General features: G+C 51.2%; 9 protein-coding genes across 9 annotated transcripts; 6 read left to right on the top strand and 3 right to left on the bottom strand.

The window, feature by feature from the left end:
* Nucleotides 1-74: 74 nt before the first annotated feature.
* On the top strand, nucleotides 75-1,205 carry mpas-1 (Methylphloroacetophenone synthase; the record flags this gene model as incomplete). Its single annotated transcript, XM_032029108.1, has 1 exon — nucleotides 75-1,205. One exon carries the CDS (start codon nucleotides 75-77, stop codon nucleotides 1,203-1,205), a length of 1,131 nt encoding a protein of 376 aa, XP_031891194.1.
* Nucleotides 1,206-2,391: 1,186 nt separating this feature from the next.
* CGGC5_v002064 (uncharacterized protein) lies at nucleotides 2,392-3,962 on the bottom strand (the record flags this gene model as incomplete). The annotated part of the gene is made up of 2 exons (XM_032029107.1): nucleotides 2,392-3,510; nucleotides 3,579-3,962. The coding sequence occupies 2 exons, from the start codon at nucleotides 3,960-3,962 to the stop codon at nucleotides 2,392-2,394; spliced, it is 1,503 nt and encodes a 500-aa protein (XP_031891195.1).
* Nucleotides 3,963-5,107: 1,145 nt separating this feature from the next.
* CGGC5_v002063 (putative very-long-chain (3R)-3-hydroxyacyl-CoA dehydratase) lies at nucleotides 5,108-5,955 on the top strand (the record flags this gene model as incomplete). The annotated part of the gene is made up of 4 exons (XM_032029106.1): nucleotides 5,108-5,336; nucleotides 5,408-5,621; nucleotides 5,687-5,826; nucleotides 5,882-5,955. 4 exons carry the CDS (start codon nucleotides 5,108-5,110, stop codon nucleotides 5,953-5,955), a joined length of 657 nt encoding a protein of 218 aa, XP_031891196.1.
* Nucleotides 5,956-6,867: 912 nt separating this feature from the next.
* Nucleotides 6,868-8,431, top strand: fsr3-2 (FAD-dependent monooxygenase fsr3; the record flags this gene model as incomplete). Its single annotated transcript, XM_032029104.1, has 4 exons — nucleotides 6,868-7,045; nucleotides 7,102-7,652; nucleotides 7,720-8,057; nucleotides 8,119-8,431. 4 exons carry the CDS (start codon nucleotides 6,868-6,870, stop codon nucleotides 8,429-8,431), a joined length of 1,380 nt encoding a protein of 459 aa, XP_031891399.1.
* A 512-nt stretch (nucleotides 8,432-8,943) lies between these two features.
* CGGC5_v002061 (PEP2-like protein) lies at nucleotides 8,944-9,660 on the top strand (the record flags this gene model as incomplete). Its single annotated transcript, XM_032029103.1, has 2 exons — nucleotides 8,944-9,112; nucleotides 9,167-9,660. 2 exons carry the CDS (start codon nucleotides 8,944-8,946, stop codon nucleotides 9,658-9,660), a joined length of 663 nt encoding a protein of 220 aa, XP_031891398.1.
* A 428-nt stretch (nucleotides 9,661-10,088) lies between these two features.
* On the bottom strand, nucleotides 10,089-11,988 carry opsB-0 (putative aspartic-type endopeptidase opsB; the record flags this gene model as incomplete). The annotated part of the gene is made up of 3 exons (XM_032029102.1): nucleotides 10,089-10,462; nucleotides 10,518-11,426; nucleotides 11,499-11,988. 3 exons carry the CDS (start codon nucleotides 11,986-11,988, stop codon nucleotides 10,089-10,091), a joined length of 1,773 nt encoding a protein of 590 aa, XP_031891389.1.
* A 2,391-nt stretch (nucleotides 11,989-14,379) lies between these two features.
* ivoC (N-acetyltryptophan 6-hydroxylase ivoC) lies at nucleotides 14,380-15,720 on the bottom strand (the record flags this gene model as incomplete). The annotated part of the gene is made up of 5 exons (XM_032029101.1): nucleotides 14,380-14,554; nucleotides 14,619-14,785; nucleotides 14,889-14,999; nucleotides 15,061-15,381; nucleotides 15,448-15,720. The coding sequence occupies 5 exons, from the start codon at nucleotides 15,718-15,720 to the stop codon at nucleotides 14,380-14,382; spliced, it is 1,047 nt and encodes a 348-aa protein (XP_031891388.1).
* Nucleotides 15,721-18,224: 2,504 nt separating this feature from the next.
* BOT2-1 (Presilphiperfolan-8-beta-ol synthase) lies at nucleotides 18,225-19,298 on the top strand (the record flags this gene model as incomplete). Its single annotated transcript, XM_032029100.2, has 6 exons — nucleotides 18,225-18,255; nucleotides 18,308-18,502; nucleotides 18,559-18,715; nucleotides 18,763-18,852; nucleotides 18,906-18,939; nucleotides 19,002-19,298. 6 exons carry the CDS (start codon nucleotides 18,225-18,227, stop codon nucleotides 19,296-19,298), a joined length of 804 nt encoding a protein of 267 aa, XP_031891391.2.
* A 247-nt stretch (nucleotides 19,299-19,545) lies between these two features.
* CGGC5_v002057 (Zinc-type alcohol dehydrogenase-like protein) lies at nucleotides 19,546-20,716 on the top strand (the record flags this gene model as incomplete). The annotated part of the gene is made up of 3 exons (XM_032029099.1): nucleotides 19,546-19,669; nucleotides 19,722-19,741; nucleotides 19,799-20,716. 3 exons carry the CDS (start codon nucleotides 19,546-19,548, stop codon nucleotides 20,714-20,716), a joined length of 1,062 nt encoding a protein of 353 aa, XP_031891390.1.
* Between the last annotated feature and the right edge of the window lie 1,308 nt (nucleotides 20,717-22,024).

Below are 22,024 nucleotides of genomic sequence, written 5' to 3'. Positions count from 1 at the left end.
TGTTAGTATTCAGTACAAGAAGTGCATGGATGACACTTACAACAGCCCACGAGTCTCTATCATCTGTGGTCAGGATGCTAACGCAAGTTGCCGAGTCCCCCGCAGCGCTTCAAAAGATTCGAGACACGTTCAAGAACTCAACTGATCTCGTCCTCGGCTTCTCCGACGAGGCAGGATGCTCCGGGTTCTGGGACGAGGTGTTCCCTACCCAGCAACAGTTGGTCCTCGCCTTCGTCACCGAATCGCTGGCCCGGATGGGCTGCAACCTAGACGCGCTGGCGCCCGGAGAGGCTCTGGAAATCACCAACACTCTCCCCAAGCACCAAAATCTGCTCCAGATCATCTACAAAATCCTCCAAGACGGCGGTCTGGTCAAGCCCCAGCACGGCAGGTTCCTCCGAACCTACCAGCCCGTCGACAAGACACCCTCGTGGGCGATCTACAACCAGCTCATCCGAGACCACCCCCTCCACAACAGCGAGCACGAACTCCTTCAAGTCGCGGGCTCCAAGCTGGCCGAGTGCCTCGCGGGGGCGATCGAGCCGCTCAGCCTCATCTTCGGCAAGAGCCGCGGCCTGCTGCAGGAGTTCTACACCAACGCGCCCATGTTCGTGGCCGCGTCCAAGTTCGCCTGCGAGATCATCGGGCGCGCGTTCGCGGGTGTTACGTCCCGCGTCGAGATCCTCGAGGTCGGCGCCGGCCTCGGTGGTACGACAAAGTACGTGCTCGACAAGCTCGTCGAGAACGCCGTCCCCTTCACGTACACGTACACGGACATCTCGTCCTCCTTCCTGGCCGAGGCGAAGAAGAGGTACGCCCACCTGCCCCCGGGCAGCGTCGAGTTCGTGCCGCTGGACATCGAGAAGACGCCCCCCGAGAAGCTGTGCGGGCGGTTCCACGCCGTGCTGTCGTCCAACTGCGTCCACGCCACCAGGAGCCTCGCGGCGTCCTGCGGCAACATCCGCAAGCTGCTCCGCCCCGGGGGCTTCGTGGTTCTCGTCGAGTTCACGACGAGGCTGTCGTGGTTGGATCTAGTGTTTGGGCTGCTCGAGGGGTGGTGGCGCTTCGACGACGGGCGTACGCATTGCTTGGCTGATGAGCACTTGTGGGAGTCGACGCTGAAGGCTGTTGGTTTCGAGAACGTGCTCTGGTCGGACGCTGAAGGAAACGATAAGCCGAATCCTCAAACTCTCGTGGCTTTTTGAGGTTTGACGTACACGAAACCAAGCTCTGGTTTAAATAATTCTATTATGTAAATTAATTGCGAAACTGTAGTCCTTTCCTTTCCCATCCGCTATAGCACGAATTAGATTGACACAATCTCTGTCTTACACAATTCTGCCAGACTCGAACCTCGACTTGCCCCGCGACATTGTTTCCGAGTCTCCCAAAGATTACCATATAGAAGTGAATTGAAAGTTGCTATAAGAGAAACTGTTCTTCATATTGCCGTGGTCGGCGCATTTTCATGGGGATGGACACAGAAGCGCCCGGTTGTACTATTATCTTCTATTCTATAAATATGTGGAACTTTCTCTTTCCTCTAGCCTAACTATTTCTATTTTAGAATTATTGAAATGCTGTTCTATAGACTAAACATTCCCTCGTCTTATTAAAGCAACTGCGCTAAACCCCCTACGCCGATTAAGACCTATCGCTAAACCAAATACACTAAGTTAGGCCCCGTGCGGGTGCCCACTACTACCACTATCCTATGGACTACCGAGATATTCACCCCTTCAACCGCCCAGTCCGAGGCCTTTGACGCTTTCCCCGTGAGCCCACAGTCGGCTCGTGACGCACAGTACGGCCCTCCAGGAGACATGCCTCATCCATTCCGTCGGAGGGCCGTGCTATCCACGCCTGCCAGTACGCCTGTCATGCCGGCGACAGGAAACCATGACATTAAGGGATGGCAATCTATTGACGGTGTACTTTCATCGCCATCCAGGTGGTCACCTAGATCTCCCCAGTGGCTGTCTCGCGGGTCCATCACTGGGACTCGCTTTGGGTCGACTTCTTTTGACGTCACCGGGGGAAAGCCAGGCAGAACCGTTCCAAATGCGTGGATGACCATTTTGAGGATAGGGGCACAGGTATTACTTTTGATCAGTGTGGTTGGTGCCTTGTTCATATTTAACCCGGCTGTCAACATGACATCTAGCGGGTAAAACACGTCAGTGCTGCTACTCTCACGAATGTAGACTCCCCGGGATTTTGTTCTTTGATCATTTGCTTCATACTGATCATGAATATGGAATGTATCTTTCCCCCAGTGAACGGTCTCGTGCAATTTTTATCACGTACATCTTGAATATTTGCCAATTACACTATCATGATGCCTACTAGAATACTACGTCCCTCCTCTAAGCTGTAAACAAATGATGCTAATCAGGCCTTGGTTGTGATTATAATCCTCTTGTAACGTCTAATTGGATGTGGCCCTTTCTTCGTGCGAACTTGCAAGACCACCTGCCATTCTTTGCCATCCGTGAAGGCGCTATCTTCAACCGACACCTCAACCTTTGAACCAAGCGTGACATTCGCAAATCCAGCTTCGTTCAGAGAGAGCACGCCGTTTGTACCAGAGGGTGAGGCGAGTGGCTGAATAAAAAGGCCACTTGGTTGCGGCGGGTACACCTGTGCTGCAGGATACTCAAACCACTCAAAATCGAGCTGGCTCAAATCCTCAGGATGATCGGCGTCACATGTGCTTTCTCCATCCAATATGATGGACTGATTGGCCTTGAGGTCGAATCGTAAAACTTCAGGGCCTGCAGAACCATTCACACTGACCAGAGGCGGATGAGCAACGGCGCTGACGCTCTGGTTCAGGGTCCATTGCATCCGCGCGGCAAAGTCGTCCTGCATAGCGTCTCTCCAGCGCCAGATCGTCGCCTGAATACTCGAGTATGAAGTCCCATCAGACAATGTGAGGGCATCCAACGAGTTTCCATACCATTTGATGCCGTCGACATCGACCACCTGAGAGTATCGACCTCCCCAACCGCCCAGTTCCGGCTGCTCGGTGGCAGAAAGACCATTTTGAATGAGCCACAGGAAGCTTGGTGTATCTCCTTCCATATTGAACTCGATCAAGGGATAGGCTGCGCCCAGAGGCCCAACGCGGATGTTCGGGGTGATCCACTCGTCTGTGATCTTGGTGGTGTTTGCCAGTCCGTTGGCGTTGGTGTTGACTCCCGTCCAAGTTGCGTCTCCGAACTCTAGGAAACCATGCATGCTAGAAATGTAAAAGATGTCTGGCCACTGAGATTGAATCCACGTGCCGGTGCCGTCTTGATCTGAGATCGCATAGACCCTGAGTCGTGACCGCAGCAGCGCAGCATCACTTGGAGATTTCTCTGCGTGTATGTGCTGAAGAGTCTGAGCAAGAGTGTTGGCGCCGCCCCAAAGGCTCACGTGCAGGGGATCTGACGACTCCTCGAGCTTCTCGATGAGCAATTTTGCGCCTTCGCTGAGTGTGGAATTCAAAGCCTCCATTCCGTAAACCTGACAACGGCGTAATTAGTTATGATCGTTCTCTTCCTCAGAAAGCTGGTTGTGAATGGAACACTGACCGTGGGCCCGGATGTGACGAGGGATAATAGCTCGTCGGAGCTCTTGAACTGAAAATCCGCAGAGACATGTTGATTGAGGTTGCCAACAACCATGCCGTACGCGTTGACGATCTTCTTCATCTCTTCGGGATGGGTCGTATTCCTCAAAAAGAACGATGTTGTCGCGCAAAGCCCGCGAATGTCAATTTGGTCTGAATACACAAGCAGGCGAACCAATGACATGGAGTCATCTGGCTCGTTCAGGATGTCGGAGAGGATGAAGACGCGCGGTTTGGAGAATGAAGAAGGATTGCCACATTGAATCGACTCGGCGCTGACCGTTGGTATGATGTCTTGTGCCCAGAGGAATGCAGAGAGCAGACACAGCAGCGGAGTGCGGAACATCTTTTGAAGCTGGTAAGAGAACGTTGTGTGTGTGGGGAGAGACGAGATACCAAGGACGTTGAACGCACACGCTCTTGTAAATATATACGATCAGACACTTTGGGCAGCCCAGTCTCACCGTAATAAGATAGCTCTGTGCTGGTGATGAGAGCCGGCTTGCTACAAATTGGGAAATCACAGGCATCCATATCCCACCGGCTTCTGCAAGGGCAAGTCGAGCTTTGCCCAGCCCTGGTCACTTTCGCTATGGGGTGGTATCCCGTCGGCTCAGGAACCAACAACCAGATAGTCCGAGCCGACTTATTGATCGTCTATTGCACTGAACACCAGCTGCGGGAGAAATGACTGCATCATCTCTTGGAAGAGGAAATTGCTTCCACCGCCGTAGTCCACGTGGACCGGGATTCATGTGCCTAATGTTTCCACTTCAGGAAACATGTTTGCGAGAGATCTTGGGGAGCGGCTGGGGACCCCGCGATTTAGCATCCAGATGCTATCTCACTCCCCCAGACTGTGGAGAAGTCGGAGGTAATGTGGCCGACGTAGTGTTGATCGCTCTCGGGTTTTCCGACGAATCATGGAATAGCCGGCCGGCACTTTCAACGGCTCTTGTTCAGCATGCTTACAAACACTGGTTGATTGGTAGGCAGTTTATTTAGAAATGAAACTTTTGGTTGAATCGTTTTTATTTCGAACTAGGCTTTGGGCAGTTTCTCGCCCGCCGCAACCAACGTCACCTACAGAGTTGGTATTCCGAGAACTGCTTTACAGCGCCGAAGTTCCAACCTGCCCATGCGCATTATTGGTAATCATCTCACGGGCTGCGTTCATTTGTCTCATTTTCTTTCATGCGTGGATGAGTCAAAATCAAAAACTCTGTCAAGCTCTCGCATTTCAGCATGTCTGTCTTAATCCTCGGTGAAGAGGCTCGGTGTAGGTTGCTGTCACCGATCGGCCCCGCGTCCATACAGGGCTAGCAGCTCGCGCTCGACCTCGGCATGCCCATTTTGGGTGGCAGTGGAGTTGTCCTTAGTCAGCTTCTTGGCGAAAGAAATGGATTTCGCTGGGGACAGAGTTTATCTCCATCTAGGATTTCAAACTCGACGTCGAACAACATCCAGGAAGCAGACGTTGAAGTGCGCAGAATGGCTGGAAACAAGGCGGGCGCAGACGATGCGTCTAGGCGCTCAGTGGGGCCCCGGGTCGTGTACTTGACGCTGTACAACACTGTTTTCGCGTGCCTATGGGCGTCTATCTTCATCAGCACCGTTGCCAACATCCCCCACGGCAAATTCGCTATTTTTCAGGCGACAGAGCCACGGGCGAGATGGGTTCAGACGTTCACGTTGATTGAGGTGGTGCATGCTGCTGTCGGTGAGTGACATGGGCAGACGAGCCGGGACGAGGTTTACATGAGCTATTTTCTGACGAATGCCATCGGCTAGGTCTTGTGAAGTCGCCCGTAGGCACGACGGCACTCCAAGTTGTTGCCCGTACTATCATTGTCTGGATGGTGTGGTTCAGCTTCCCGGAGAGCACCGCATCATCTAACGCATACCTCGCGCTTGTACTGGCGTGGTCCGTTGCAGATTTCGTTCGCTACGCGTACCTGACTCTGAATCTTCATGGAAAAGCAACATCTAGCCTTATCTGGCTAAGGTAAACACACCTGCATCTGTGACCTGGGACTTGGAAAAGCCCTCATGTTGACCACTTTGGCTTAGATACTCCCTCTTTTATCCACTGTACCCCATCGGAATTGCGTCCGAATGGTGGCTATTGTACAAGGCCATTGAGTCAGGTCGTCAAGTCAGCACTGCTATCCCGCCAATCTTCTACTTCTGCCTGTGCTTGTATATTCCCGGTAAGTCATTTGGTGGCCCAATTCCTTGAGAGTCTTTCATCTAACATTAGTGAAGGGTCTTACACAATGTACACGTATATGATCAAGCAAAGAAAGAAGACCCTCTCTAAGGCTTTGAAGGCCCAATGAGATGTCGGATGTGGCTCATGACATATCTTCAAGTTCCGAACCTACACTCCCACCGCAGAGCTTTCCCCACAGAAAGCCCTTCATGGATTTTCATTTAACACAAAGTCGTAGCTCCCATAAGTACTACTACAGACACAACTGGCGGTGATACCACCTACACAAAAGCGAATACGAATACGCATCACAAACCTGCGGTGTGCCTGTACAATCTGAGGTGAACAACACCGGTCGAAGCCTCCGGCCTTGTGATGTGACGGTTCGACGTAAAGGGAGATTCTAGCACGCCCACTCGGGCTGTTCAATTTCTCGACTGTTCCCGCTGACTAACAAAGCCCCTGAGACAAGTCCGGTCTTGCCACAGTCGATAGCTCATAACAGGCTCAGCAAGTGTGAGTATATGGAGTTCGCGCATGAACCATGCCTACAGATTACAAATGGGCATTCGCGTATCGATCACGTACCCGGTTTCATTGTTTGATGTCAACTGAGGACGAGCTATGGCCATCGGAGAATTCTTGCCGGGAGCTACACGTTGCCGTCGGCCGGTCCAGGCTGGATGCAACTTAATTAGATGCAAGTATTGATCATCATACCCGATTCGTAGTAGGACGATCCGTAAGCAATCAGGCATTCTTGTCCTTGCAGGTGGTCTTAGCTGAGCGATTTGACAAGTTTGTCCGGCACCTAGGGGCGTTCCGACCCCGAGGATCGTCAGGATCCACGGCCGACCCCACATGCCGCGCCAAGTCGGCACCGCAACTCACCCGAGATGCCCGCCCGTGATGATTCTAGCCTCACGTTTCAAGTCAGATAAATATCGAGATTCAAAGGCAGGTCTCTAAGAACTTCTTTTTCATAGTAACAATCTTGCAGACATCATCTCTATAATCACCCGCCGGTTAAAAAGCAAAAATGGGCTCCCTTACGAATAAGTTCGCGACCGCCGATATCATACGGCGTGAACCGTCATCTGGTCTCTCAATTTTGGTTGTCGGTGGTGGTATTGCCGGGCTTGGCTTTGCTATCGAAGGATATCGAAAGGGCCATGATATTCGCATCATCGATCGACGACCCAACTTCAACGACTACGGTAACACCGAAACAGCGCCCTTCTTCTCAAAATCTTCTCGCTAACCAAAAGTCAAGGTGACATTATCGGCATTGGAGATTCCGTGGTGCACACTTTGAAGCAGTGGCCTGGCTTTCTAGAAGCTTGCTACCAGACGCCATTTCCCCGATCCTATGATGCATACAAATTTGACGGAAGTAAGATTGGCAAGCTTGGGGAGGGTCTGGGCATGAGCAGGTCGGAGTTCCATTCGCTGCTGCATCAGTATGCTCTCAACATCGGCATTCCAATTCGCTATGGCGCGAAGGCGGTCGACTACTTTGAGACTGAAGACGAAGCTGGCGTTGAGCTTGAAGACGGAGAGAGGATTTCTGCAGACATCGCTGTTGCTGCGGACGGCATTGGTTCCAGATCGTGGCGATTGATAGCCGGCACCAAGGAGCAACCTATAAGCTCAGGCTTTGCTCTGTTCAGGAGCACGTTTCCTGTTGAGTTGGCTTTGAAGAATCCTTTGGTCGCTGAGGCTATCGGGAACATTGAATGCGTCAGCCGACTCTTCTTTGGCTCGGGGGCTCATTTGGTCATGGGGAAGACTCCCAAAGATATGATATGGATGCTTACCCACAAGGTCAGTCGATGCTTCATTCACTAGCCGTGTCTTTGGCATGTATTCTAACTGATAATCGGTGTTTTAGGATGACGGGAACGCCCAGGAGGACTGGGCCAAGCCTGCTGACCCGAAGGATGCTCTGCCATATGTGGAAGGGTGGGCACCTTGGATACAAGAGATTATCAAAATGACGCCCAAGGATGGAGTTGTGGACTTCAAGCTCATGTGGCGCAATCCGAGGCAGAAATGGGTCTCTCCGAAGGCCAGGGTTGTTCAGATCGGCGATGCAGCTCACACCTTCTTGCCCACGTCGGCGAGTGGTGCGACCATGGCACTCGAGGATGCGTTCTCTCTGGCAGCTCTGCTTCATCTAAGTGGAAGGACCGATGCACCTCTGGCCCTCCGAATTCAAAACAAACTCCGGTGAGTCTGTACCTTTTCATTAGTCGACTTTGGTCTTTTGTCTAAACGTGTCAATCGTCAGGTTCGAACGCGTGACTTGTGCCCAGAAGATGGGGTTCAAGAATCGGGAGAACTTTCACAATACGGACTGGGATGCTGTGGCCAAGAACCCTTCATCGATTCTCAAGCAGGTTGATAGATGGGTTTCCGAACACAACCCTGAGCAGTACGCGTACGATAGTTATGACAAGTGCTCAGCTCACATTCTCTCTGGAAAGCCATTCCAAAACACGAACACGCCTCCGGGACACACCTTCAAACCATGGACGGTGGATGAGCTTCTGGCATACGCTGAGCGAGGAGAGAGAATCACGGATGACGGAGATTGGTCGTGAGCGACATTTCAGAGCATTGACCGCGATTAAAAATCAAAACTGTATAAGGACTGACATATTACCTGAATAGAAAGACGGAAATTAGAAAGTATCATTAGATTAGAACATAGCATGTCTTGCATGACGTTCTGCACGAGTAACCGTTAGTGAGACACAGCCCAGACATCAAGAACGACACGGTCGAGTAGGTTGCAAGCATGACGACTTCTGAAGGAAGCAGGTACTCAGTCGTACCCAGAGCTGAAGCTTCCAAATATGGCATCGATGGCGGAGTTACAAACCGACGGCAGGTGCAAGGGCGCAGCTACATGGAAAGATGCACCTCGGGTTGTCTCCTGCTTGCCTTGCAGCTGCAGCTTCCCATTCGACTAATGTAAGTACCTAGGTTGACCACCTACCCATTCGACGTCAAGCCACCTTGATCATCGGCATTGATTTCTTCCCAACTTCATCGTCCAGCTACCTCTCGCTTCTTTAGTGTTCCTCTTCATTTCTAGCAAGCAGAAGTAATCATGACGGACCCCCACACCCGTCAATACTCCCACCTCGGTGGCACCACCACTGAGCTCCTCGAACGTTTTGCTGTTTCTGAACTCTGCAAAGGCTGGCCGGTCTACCGCGATGCCAGCGAATGGGCCAACTACCGCTCCCTCTTCGCCGACGACGCCATCGTGTGGACAAGTGCGCACGCTTTTCCTCCCCCGTGAAAAAGTCTAACACACTAGCCACGTGTAGCTTGGAGTGGACCTCAGCCCATCGAAGACTTCATCCGCATCTCCATCAGAGGGAAAGAAGCCGGTGCCTTCATCATGCATCGCGAATGCGGTACCCTTGTCGAACTCAATACTGAGAAGAACCGCGCCGTCGGCAAGATGAAGGCTACGATCACGCAGCGGTTCCAACACCCCGACGGCTTCGAATACGATGTCGACTGTGACTGTCGCTTCATGTTCTTCTACGAAAAGACCACAGATTGGAAGGCCGTCTTCGTCAAGTTGGTCTACGAGAAGGACAAGTTGGTGCCTGTCGATGGGAGGGTACCTTCCTTTGCCCCTGAGGTTTTGGCCAAGTACCCCCAGGGCTACAGGTATCTTGGCGCGGCGCAGAGCACGCTGGGCTATGACATCGACTTGGACCTAGTGCCGGGCAACAATACTGCGGGCATGTACCGATCGATTGAGAGGTGGTTGGAAGAGCCGGCGATGTCTCGTTCTTTTCGTCCGGAGTGATAGTTGAGCAGGCAAGAGGCAAAAACCTCGAGAAACAGCAGTTTCTGGGAGACGCCCGGTACCTGGAACCTAAATTCGAACAATACTATTCACTGACAGCACATATTGAAAAAGATGTGACGTGAGCAGGTCAGAAGAGGCTTTCACGAGAAAAGCTCCTCCATCACTGGGCCCTGATTCATTCTCGTTCCACAGCCAATGTGGTGATTTGCATTATATCTATTTCAGGGCGGTTTTGACAATGCTCGCTACGTTCCATGCGCCGAGTAATCATTAATCCCTCCACCATGCAAGAATTGAAAGTGAGGCCCCGCCGTTCCAGTACGCCAGACACACAGTACCCAAGCCCGCTCATGATGCCCAATGATTCTTTTACGTATGTCCTATCAGACGTTCCAACATATACATGCCCGTCCATCGCCCATCTCTTACAAGACCATCCATGTCAAGATAACGCTTGACACTATCGCAGCGAAGCTGGAGGAGGATATTGAGGCTGATGACCCAGAACCTGCCGACGGAAGCCCCGACGTCTCTGGAGAGGCGCCGGTTGGGAGATTTGATCCTGTGCCGGAACCTGTGCCGGAGCCAGACCCGGAACCAGATCCGGAGTTTGAGCCGGTCCCGGCACCAGTGTTGGGCACGGTGGTGGTACCGTTATTGACCGGTGACGTTACGGGGGCACCGGGACACAACCCCTTGATGGCAGGAATATCTTCTGGGCGGTTGATAGCCATCGTCCGGGTGCCACAGTTGACGTATTGAGCAAGGTAGGCGGCATTAGTATCGAGATCGAACACGGCTAAAAGGGTATGTTAGCGGGATTCTCGGTGAAAATTATCATGCTTCCAACGTACCATAGGCTGAACGCAGGAAGGTGTCGCCCAACAGCGTGAAATCCGAATTCGGAACAATGCCAAGGTAACAAACCGGCGGGCTTGTGCGCAGCTCACGAATCATCTCCTTGTATGGTACCTTGATCTTCATCCCTTCAAAGTCGAAGTCGACAGTTCCGTTGAGGTTGACCAGAGTACAGGAGACGGGATAGAATCCATTAGCATCGAGACCCGGTGAGCCAAAGTCGGACGCAATCGTGTTCGCGATATCCATAGGCAGCAGGGTGAGAGTAGCTCCGCTGTCGAGGAAGACAGGCATGTTGCTGTTCGGGTAGTATCGTGTTCGTCCGCTCGGTGGGGTGATGCTCATCTGGGTCATTTCAACCCAGTACCGCGCAACACCATCGGGAGACTGGTCGGCAGGAATGATCGGTAGGCGAGCCAGAGATCCAGAAAACTTCGAGGTGTCGATTCCACCGAAGATGATGGCCCCTTCCTGCTCATCCTTTGATCCCAGAGCCAGACTGAAGGCCTTGGTCTTAGTGACGTTCTGAGCCGCGAGTTCGTCGATGAGATTCTTGTAACGCGTGTTGACTCCTTCACCCGCACCAATACCAAGGATACCGGCGAACTGATCTTCCGAGCTCGTAGCGACACCGAACTGAACATTCTGCATCGTCTGCCGTGACCCGGCGAGGGCTAGATTGTCGCGGACATAGGTGATGTTGGCAGCGCCGATGCCGTAGCGCAGCGTCTTCGTCGTCCGCAATGGAGTAACGGTCGATGATTTGGCGGTGTCATAGAAGCCGACGGCCTCACAGAAGCGTTGATCGGAGGCGCTGAGTATGCTGCAATCCGGGTTCACCCACAATTCGAAGGACCCGGTATCAAGCTGGGCGTAGACGGGTTGTGGGGGCGTGCCGATGTTGACTGATTCTTGTTAGTCCACAAACACGGTTCTTGGCAATGTTTGATATTAGAAGAGGGGTTGCGGTAGCTTACGTTGCGCGTAGTATGCCACGTCTGAACGGTTGGCGAGCTTCGCTTCGACTTGTCGGCTGAAGACCCCACGCTTCGTGGAGTGGATGACAGGCAAGGTGACGAAGGTAGCCTTCATGTCGACTTCATCGTCTACCGGCAAGCCTCTGATTGAGACCGGGGGCTTGAGCTTTGGAGCGGCAGGCAAAGCCTCCAGGTCGTCGGTCAGAATGTCGTCGAGCAAAAGCTTCCGCGGGCGGTTCCCATTCACACGTCTCCTCCTCAGCTTCGAAGTCACCGGTAGCGTCATCATCATCGTCTCCGAACCCTCATCCGCCGGTAGAGGAAGCCCTCGCGGGGCAACGTTGTCCTTGGCATCGTGCTGCGTCGTATAAGGAATGACGGGAAGAGTCATAAAGGCGCCAAAGTCTCCGTCATCGGTTGGTAGTGCAGGCCATGCTTGGGTGCGGGCGACTAGCGAGAGGGCCAGTAGGGCGGAGGAGAGTAGCGCCATTTCTGGCGCCGGGAGAGAGGGTGGAAATTCGGGCTATCGCGGTCGTCGCCACATGGGAACTATCTTCAAAGAAGCGCTCGGGGCGGTTGTTGAAGTTCACCAGACAGATGAATCGATCGGCGGACGGGCGGTTCAAATCTCGAATTCGGCTCTCAGAGCTCGGGCGTCGTTCAACGAGCGGATTGGCGAAAAATGGATGAATAAAGTTTACGACAAAAGGAGCGGAAAGAAGAAGAATATCAGAAAAAGGAAAGAAAACAGACAAGCTGTGTTGACGTTGGATGAAAATCGACGATCCTGTCGGAAGAAGATGAAGAAAAGATGCCGTTCAAACGGCAAACGCAACGCAATGTAAAACACGCCTTGGCTGGTTGAAGAAGAATACTAAGAAGAGGGAAAATAGAAGCAGGGACTCCACCGTCGACGCAGTCAACGATTGAGGACGAAGGGAATAATTGGTAAGAGGGAAAGAGAGACCGAGAGGAGAGGCCGTGACAGGAATAGGAACAGGAAGAGATCGACATGGGTTGAAGACACCACACAGACAGAGAGACGAACTGGTCGGTCCCTTGTCCCAGCTGTCAACGCCAAGGGAACGGGGGGCTCGAGGATGGGGAACCACAGTGTCTCAAGAGCGACATGGTTCGCACGTTTTTTCGCCCTTCTCTTCTGGTGGCTCCCCTGTCGAATCTCGGTGCCCGCAGAGAAGGCCGCTGAGCCAAAATCCAAATTTGGCACACGAGCCAAGATGCTGCGAGCGCCGTCCGAGGCTACTACGGCATTCTTGTGCTCGGCGGAAAGCAAACAAGCAGCAATTCTGCATCGACCGGTGGGATATTCCCTCGAGACTCTTCTCGCAAAGTCTCAAGCTTGGAAGGGAACGCAAGTGATTGAGACTTGGCAGTCGGGCCTTGGCAAGCTCGAAAGACGATGGCAACGGCTCTGAGTGGCCACTATGGGCATCTCAAACAGTGACTAGCGGCCTGGCGTCACAGATTCCGCTGGGGGTTGCAGGCGAGCCAGGGTGCGGAAATCGTAGATCAGACAAACCCCTGAGACGAAAGCGGACGCGAGTGGTGTGAGACTCAGCGCACTAAGCCCCTTCAGGTCACCTTGGCCCTGTCTTGGCTCCTCTTTTGAGGGCACTCACCGAGGGGTCGGGAGGGGTCCTTGGGCAGAATCTCTGCGACCTGTGACCTGAAGGGGCGGGAGAGATCAGAGCCGAGAGAGCTGGGCGCCGTTGGCCAATTGAGCGATGGATAATGATCCGAGAACGACAGCATCGAGGATCTTGTGAATCTCGCGAGTGCTTGTTCTGAAGGCTTGATGCATCTGTCAGCCAATCCTCTTGAAGTGATCCCCGACGGTGGAGCACCAGCCTGAAGCAGGGAGAGCATTGAAAATGCCCAGCCGCCTCGATGCCTCCAACAATCAGACCATGTGTATGCTTCTATCAGCTCATGGCCAGCAATTCCAAACATCACTGTGAAAGAGAAGAGCAAGCGCGAATACAGGAAGATTGAGTTGAAGAGGCGTATGCAAGATGAAGAACAGAGATGGAATGGTTAAGGTTAGAGTCTTTCCGTGCAGGACGTCAACGACTCAGTGGGGATGGAATGGGCCCTTCAGCGGGTCTCCCGCGCCTGTGCCCGTGCCTAGTCAGTAAGTCTTCCATGTCGATGTCGACGCCGAGCACCGTCGAATGACTCCGACCTCGTAATCCGAGTAGCACCGGGAGCTGGCCAAGACATTTCCAAAGTTCGAGCTTGCAGGTTTCATGGATAGTGTTGATCAGCATGCGGCTACTATTCCTTGATCGTTTATTCCACCCAGTTCGGGCGGTGTACAGTCGCATTCGGTGCTAAATTTATATACACCTCCGCCGCCCTTCGTCCGCTCTTTTGAGGGGTCACGGCTCAACTTGCCCCCATCATGAAATACCTTTTCCCAAGCCACCCTCCGGACTCGCCAAGATGAAAAAGCCATAACGCAGAAGCTCGGCGGTGTGGTGTTCTGTACTGGCCAAGAGAGGCTGAATGAAGTCTCAATTTTCAGCCAAGCTGTCTAATGCACCCTTAAGTCTGAAGGAGTCGATGTTCATTTCATTCACTGCGAGAGTTTCAACTTGACAGCGACAGTTGAGACTCTATGTCATCACAGCTGGCACGTGCGGCTTAACGCATTTCGTTATCAGCCCAAAAACCTAAAATCAAAGCATAAAGCACGGGCGTGTACAATCTCTTGAAAGTGCCCGGGAAGGGGTCGTCGATTGAGGCTATTGATGCACTGATGTCGCCCGTGGATCTGCAACAAGTTGCTATTGTTGTTGAGCAAGCGAACTTTTCATCGCAACCTTGACCAAAAGCTACAACAATTCCTAGCATCAACCTCTTACTCCCGTAGACCGAGTATCTTCACTCGGACTCCCTTGGTGTCATCCCTTGGCTCGCCCAGAAAGCAATCCCTGTGATGATCAATGTCTCTTTCCCGTACGACACCGTACAGCTCTAAGTCAAAACGTCGAAAGAGCTTGGCAAGAGCGATGTACATCTCAGTCCATGCAAGACTGTGATTAAGGTCAGTCATATGAAACGATTGAACACAACGGCGATTTTGCGGTCAAAACTGACTTCATCCCTATGCAATTTCTGTGGCCAGGGTGAAAGGGCAGAAAGTACTTGACGTTGCGGGCGTATACAGGATCAGACTCCAGCCATCTCCTAGGGTCGAAATCTCTTGGCTCTGGGAATACATGAGGGTCCATCATGAGGTCGGCAAGGGTTGTTCCGATCGGCGTCTGGAGCGAACATGAGTGAAACGAGTCAATCACAAAGAGAAGTGCTGCATGATTTTGAGGAGGCAGTATCAAGGTTAACGATGGGCCAGTAATTTCAGCTTACATTTGGCGGAATGATCCAGTCTTTGTACTTCAAGTACTCTATTGGTGCTTGCAGTACAGCCCTAGAGGTAATAAGCGCAGCAATTCGAAGAGACTCCTTGATAACCGCGGGCTACTCTGGTGTAAGAATTCCAACCATTGACAAATCATGAGAGTTAAGGGTCTCAACTCACAAACCAAGTGAGATTCTCGAGGCTTTTGAGATGTACCGGTGTGTTCGGATCTGGCATGACTGAATCCAGCTCGTCCCTTAGTCGTCCAAGATACTCTGGGTTGGCAAGAAGATGATATATGGCTGCGGTCAAGGTCCGAGCGATAGTGTCACCTGATGCTGTCAAGACACTGAAGCCTTCTTGCGCCATTCGCTTGTATGACTTCTCCGAATCAGGCAGGTTCGATGATAGAATGGCTTGCATAAGATCATTCGGGGCCCCAGGCTTTGCCTCAGTTGAATTAAAAGAATCAATAGCAACCTTTGCCTGCTGTCTAATGTCCTACTCATGGATGGTGTTGTGAGATAATCTCAAATTGTGTTTTATCAAGGCATGAGCCCGACTTACCCAGTAAACTTGAACCACAAGAGCCATGTCCGCCGAAAGCAGCTTTATAAACCAAAGAGGCAGCTCTATTGCGTAAGGGATTGTCCAGGGAAACTGCCTGACGAACGGCGTCATATGCAATAGACCAATGATACTGTGTCGCCACAATTGGGCCTTCTCTTGGTCTTGCAGCAGCCTCATATCGCCATTCTCGCCAAGAGCATGGGCACAATAAAAGTCAGTGGCGAAAGCAAGTAAAGGGATTCGAATATTCATAAGGTCGCCGGCGAGCATAGCTTCTTGAACACCTCACATAGGAGGTCGACTTTCTCGTGGATGAGGTCTTCATGATTCAAAACAGACTGCCTGGAAAAGAACCCGGAGATTGCTGCCCTTCTTCGGCGGTGGAGTTCGTGGTCAACTGTGCCAAAAATGCCTTCCGGAGTGCCCTGAACTCCAGCACTGGGAGGATACTTGTTTCGACGAACACTTCCACCCGCGTAAATTGTGTCGAAGAACTCATGGTCATTGACATGAAGCTCGTGCGGGTTGATGCGCACGATAGGGCCGTACTTCTGATGCATGAGTTGGATTTGGTAGGCGAAGGTCTTGCGAGGTCCACCGAAAATATCCATGTATAATTCATATAATCCAGTGAAGGCCGAAAGTTTTGGGCCGGGGAACTTGGACAAGGGATGAAATGTAAGTCGATAAATTCCCAAGGCAAAAGCGTACAGAAGTAACGCGAAGACCGCGACGGACACGGTAGGCCATACTGAGCCACCATGGGCCATGTAAGTGAGAAGCCCCATGTGAATTCGTGGCGCTGTATGACGCTTGGTAAACTGAATCCTCGATGGACACCAGTGCGTTCGAAAATGCTGGCGTTCAAGTCTTGGGGAGCTAAGAGACTGATGATATCGCTTTCCGGCTTCTTCTCGTGTCTGACTCGACGAATTGATCAATTATGAGTCTCCCCACGCATATGCTAGGAAAGACGTGATCCTCAAATGTGTGGCTATCAATAAGCCTAGACAACACCTTTGACCGCTTTTTCTGCGCCCAGAATATCCATCTCGGGGCTATGCAAGAAGAGCGGTTCTTGCTCCTATTTTGGCAGATGCATGGTGACTGATATGTGACGACCAGGCGCTTGGAAGTGGGTTCATCACATTGTGTCCCGCGAGAGGCGAAAACGTCTTATCATCGGTCTTGGTTCGAGACACAGGGGCGATTGTTGGGTAGATCAAGCAAGGTACACGAAGGCATCGCCAAATGATCGGTGATGGGCTGTTGGATAATGGATTGAACTAGCTATTTCTCAATGATCTTTCCGATAGTTAGATTTATTGAGCCAATGGTTTTCGCCCTTTCCGACCACCTCCCTTCCAGTGACTGCAGTAGTCTCGACGCATCTATCAACGCTATGTCACTGCACCCCAATGTTTGAATACGTGGCAGCCCAAATAATGACAGGTCTCCGGGGTTGGACGATTTTTAGTTGCTGAACTCAAGTTACAAGTCGGACTGTCCACTACAGAGCCACATATCGATGGGTGATTGAGCCGAAGACCAGGATGGAACCCAAAACTTTGATTTGAATTCGATGATTCATTGGTTCAGGTCTGACTTCCGACATTCGACATCTGCACGTAGATGGATCAACCCCTCATTACTACCAGGGGATACTGTATTCTGGTAAATCGGTAACCCCACATAGGCTTTAGGTTGCCCGAATGGCCCATGTAATGAGTTGAAACTTGAAATACGTAGGTGAATGGGTATCACTGTACAGTATGCGGGACAACTGGAAAAGACTCTATTGGTGGCTTTCATCCAAGGGTCAGGATGCCTTGATGCAAACGAGTTGCCCGATTCTGAAAGGAGCCACACTTACCAGGGTCACGTCCCTTGCCAGCTGCTCAAACGCTGATATGATGTTATCTACGATGCTGATCTGACGTGTGCAGCGGTGAAGACCAAATCAGGCTGGTTAGAGAGAATGCGTCACGAACAGGGAATGGTTTCTTCAGCAAGAGTCTCGGCTAATGCACAGCCCTCTAATACAAGTCCCAAAATGGACGTTCAGCGGCCAATGGCATCATGTTGGTCTGGCACCAATGGCTGCCGAGACCCCTGGGTTGCACCCATTTTGAGATGAACACCAATTTGAAGATGCCCCTCGGCTTCCAATTCGCTCGGCATTCATTCAGACTCCATCAGCCAACCGTCTTACTCACCGGAGCGGTCCATGATAAGTCTGCTGACCGTGACCAGGCTTTTGTACAGCATCGAGGCGTCTAGGGCCAAGTATGTATATATGAGAGAGAACATGATAAACATTGCTTTTATTTCAGCTATTAATGCGGATAACTTCAAGTTCGTCTGTTTGTTTTTGTTGCCTGTGACATGGCGCTGCACAGAACGCCCGTTCGCCAAGAGCTGCTGGAACAGTTGAGAGGCCAAGAGCTCCGAATTCCAGATCTCAGACTCATGTTCAAACACTGGCCCATGGATATCAATACTCAGCTCGAGAGCATCCGTGCCTCAGTTCCAAACAGAATATCAAGGTAATTTTGAAGACTCATCCCAATCCCGTCAGCTTGGCCTTGTCGCTGAGAATAGCAGCCTTACCGAGTCTGCCCAGAAGCAAAGACTTTTGACCAAGATCGACTCGGGGCTTTTTTCTTCAACATGGTGGCCCGGAGCTACCTTGGCAGACGGAGACATCCTGTCGTGCTTGGCTCTATGGGTATGTGATACAATCAAGACTCCGCTGATTGGCTTGGCTGACACAAATGTTGTCAAAGCTTTTCATTTGGGATGATGGTATGTCTCCCAATGTCTCCGAGACACTTGCACCGAAGCTAACAGATCACAGAAGTGGATGCGGAGGTCGGAGACTTGTCGAGTGATTTCCAAGCCGCCCAAACTTTCCGTAGGGAAACCATCGAGTATGTCCGCCATTGTCTCGGGCTTAATGAGGTTGGTTGCGTCACGCGAGAACCTCCGGAGAGTAAGATCATTGCATTCTTCAAGGTAATTGGTGATGCATCATGTCAAGCCTACGACGTAGGTATGTACTTCAATGACCCCTCTGATATGTACACGACTCAGATAAGAGGTATCTAGAACGCCGAGAATTGTTGTTCAGAGAGCTGGAATTCTTCATGAAAACATCCGAAGTAGAACAGAAGCGTAGACTGAGCCCTGATCTGTCTTCAGTAGAGGAGTATGTTGAGACAAGGATGGGAACGAGCGCTGTCAATGTCACCAGCTTCTTCAACGAGTGAGTTGCATAAGTCCAGGAGGATGTCTTGACTCTCACATCAGAAGGTACGCGTACAGAGTATCGCTACCAATCAAGGTACTCACCGACCCTTACATGAAAGTCGTATGGGACAAGACGAATATCATAATATGGGCGTAAGTTGAGACAGCTCACAAAATGTTCCCACTCGCTAACCTACATCACGCAGCACGAACGATCTGCTGTCCCTAAAGAAGGAAGTGGTTAGTTTGTTATCATTTGAGGACATGGAGGGATGGAAGCCAAACTAACACCAGAATCGTAGGGTCAACAAACAGTAGACAGCATCGTTCCACTCCTGTTTCGCGAGTTCGGCAGCTTGGACTTGGCCGTCTCGATGGTCGTGGAGACGATTGAGAAGGCCGTTGAGGACTTTGATTACGCTGCTTACATCCTTACTGAACGATACTCCGGCGACGAATCTCTGATTGGCAATCTCAAGACGTACATCAACGCATGCAGACTCAACTGTACAGGCAATCTGAACTGGAGTCTTCAAACCGGTCGGTACGGCGTATCTAAGCACACAATTGCAGGTGGTGTCATGATGCGTCTGGAATAAGATGTGGCAATCAGCAGACGCCGCTAGGTTTTGAACTGGGCTCCGAGATTGACAACGTTATTGGGTGCTTACGAATCATTTTATGTCATCATGCTTGAGGTCTGCTTACACACCCGTCATAAGAGTAAAAGATGAAAGCCAGCGGATCTCTCGACTTTAACAAAATCAACCTTCTTCCTGTTTACATTTTCTGACAATACCTAAGACTTTGATGCTTCAATAAGCCCGTCCATCAACCGTATCTGAAATGTCACAATCTCTGCCTAAGACCACCAAGCAGTGGAACGTTGTAGACGAAGGCGGACTTGCTTCGCTCCGATTCAGCGAACAGCCCGTACCTGATCTGGGAGATAACGAAGTCCTCGTAAAATGTGAGCTTGCACTGGACCCAAATCTCGACAATTGCTGACATGAATGGCGAAGTACATGGCGCTGCTATAAATGTAGGCCTCGCCACAATGTCTCAACGACTTTCAATCCGCTAACACGATATGTCGTAGTTTCGTGACCTAGTCATCCACCAAGGGAAATATCCGTGGCATGTCAAACTCAACGTCATCCCTGGGTCAGACGGAGCTGGTGTTGTTCTGGCCGTCGGCAAACATGTGATTCGATTTCAACCAGGAGATAAAGTTATCACAGTCCTCAATCAGACACACGCTGCAGGGTCACCCGACATCCTAACGTCAAAGTTCGGGCTAGGCGCTGGGGTTGACGGTACCTTTCGCACCGTCGGAGTGTTCAACGAGCAAGGACTGGTGACAATGCCTGAAGGGATAAACTTTATTGAAGCTGCCTCTCTGAGCTGCGCCGGGGTGACGGCTTGGAACGCTCTGTTTGGACTTGAGGGAAAGAAGGTTTCCGCAGGACAATGGATCCTCACTCAGGGCACTGGGGGCGTCAGTCTTTTCGCCGTGCAGTTCGCGAAAGCAGTTGGCGCGAGGGTCATCGCCACTACTAGCTCTGATGAAAAGGCAGAAATACTCAAAAGGCTCGGGGCTGACCATATCATTAACTATCGGAACACGACAAACTGGGGCGTGGCTGCAAAGCGGTTGACAGGAGGTGTTGGGGTCGACCTTGTTGTCGAAATTGCTGGAAATAGCACATTGAAGCAGAGCGTAGCCAGTTTAAAGCTTGACGGCACCGTCGTGACTGCCGGTTTTGCTGGAGGCGATGGCCAAGGCCAAGGTCTGCCAACTTTGCTGGACACTTGGCTCAGTTTGTTCACCGCTCGAGGTGTGTGGGTTGGTAGCAGGCTTCAGATGGAGGAGATGTGCAAGGCGGTTGAAGCCAATCCAGACAAGCTACGGCCTGTTATTGATCCCAAAATCTTCAAATTAGAAGATCTGGAGTTGGCATATCAATACCTACAAACCGGAAGGCATCAGGGCAAAGTCGGTATTGACATCTCCTGAGCTAGGTGTATCCATCAAGATAGGCATCATTCGCCCTTGGAGTTATCTAATTGAGGAAAGTCACATAACAATGTCTTATGCCTCATTCATCCTCGGATGTCGTGATAGTACATTTGACAACTCCCGTATCTGGAAGACCCAACGTAAGTCTCGTCCTAATTGAATTGACGCAAAAGTGATTGCGCTGAAAAAGTTAAACATAGTTGTTTTGTTGAGCACGTGTAAGGAAGTTGCACTAAAAACAATGAAGCAGAGTATTATCTCGTCTACTTTGTCTGTCACTGAGCAAATCATGACAAGTTGGGCTGATGTCCGAGCCAAATCAGCAGAAGCCTCCGTTCTGCGGCCAAAGCTCCGGGTTAGCAATAAAACTCCCCGCAATAAGGAAAGTCTATTAAATGGGAGTCATAATAGCTATAGAACCGATCTTATGCTCATCGTTTTCAATTAAAGTAAAGTCAATGCAGGTACCAGACACTCCTTTTAACCTTCATTGAGTTATCGATTGTTTCTTTCCGCCTCCCGTGGCAATTAAACTGAAGCGGTGCTGCTTCACCATCTAGAAGCTCGTTTATCTGCCGCGAATGGTTTTCGTCAATGGACTCAACTGCAAGAATCCACTCCTGTCTGCAAAAAAACCGTCTCATGTCAAACAACACTGCTACGGTAGTGCTGCTGCAACCGTGTCCGAGTTCATCGCACCCTGAAGTTTTCTCACGAGTCGCATCAAGCTTCTGCCCGAGAGCATTTCGTCATTAATCAGAGTTGCGGACCGAATTGCGCTTACAACAGTGCATAAGGAGAAACTTGAACAGATGTTGAACATTTTCGGCGAAACGAAACATCTCGCGAGTAAGGTTTCAAAAGATGAGGCCATCACGGGACGAAACTGAAATGCAGCATGTGTCCGCCCAAAGTCAATGCCTCTCTCGACCAATCACTGGGCAGAGATTTCGGCCGTTGAGCATTCCGATACCTTACAAGCGCCATGTGGGAGAAACTCTGAAAAGTTTGGCGCAAACTTCATTAGACGACCGATTATCTCATCATCATGAAAGCAATGGAGTGTTCGTGTGAATCGCGTGGGGGCAACGGCGTTCCTCAAAATGGTCTTCCAAGAACTGAGTTCGGCTTCGCGGCTTCTAGCGAGTGTCACATTGATTGAGCATTCGTGGAAACAGGTGGGAGAACCCTGCATCTCCAGGCCGTTGGCGTTGGTTTGACTTACGCGCCCCCCTGACTCAAAGAGATTAGTTTGGTGGAGACCCTGAGAAATAAAGGGTGTGATATAATGGCGGCGAACACATA

This window comes from Colletotrichum fructicola, assembly GCF_000319635.2.
Source record: "Colletotrichum fructicola Nara gc5 chromosome Unknown KSG_Nara_v1_contig01, whole genome shotgun sequence".
NCBI lineage: Eukaryota > Fungi > Ascomycota > Sordariomycetes > Glomerellales > Glomerellaceae > Colletotrichum > Colletotrichum fructicola.
The sequence above is the reverse complement of the archived record's forward strand: the minus strand, read 5'-3'. Positions and strand labels throughout refer to the sequence as shown.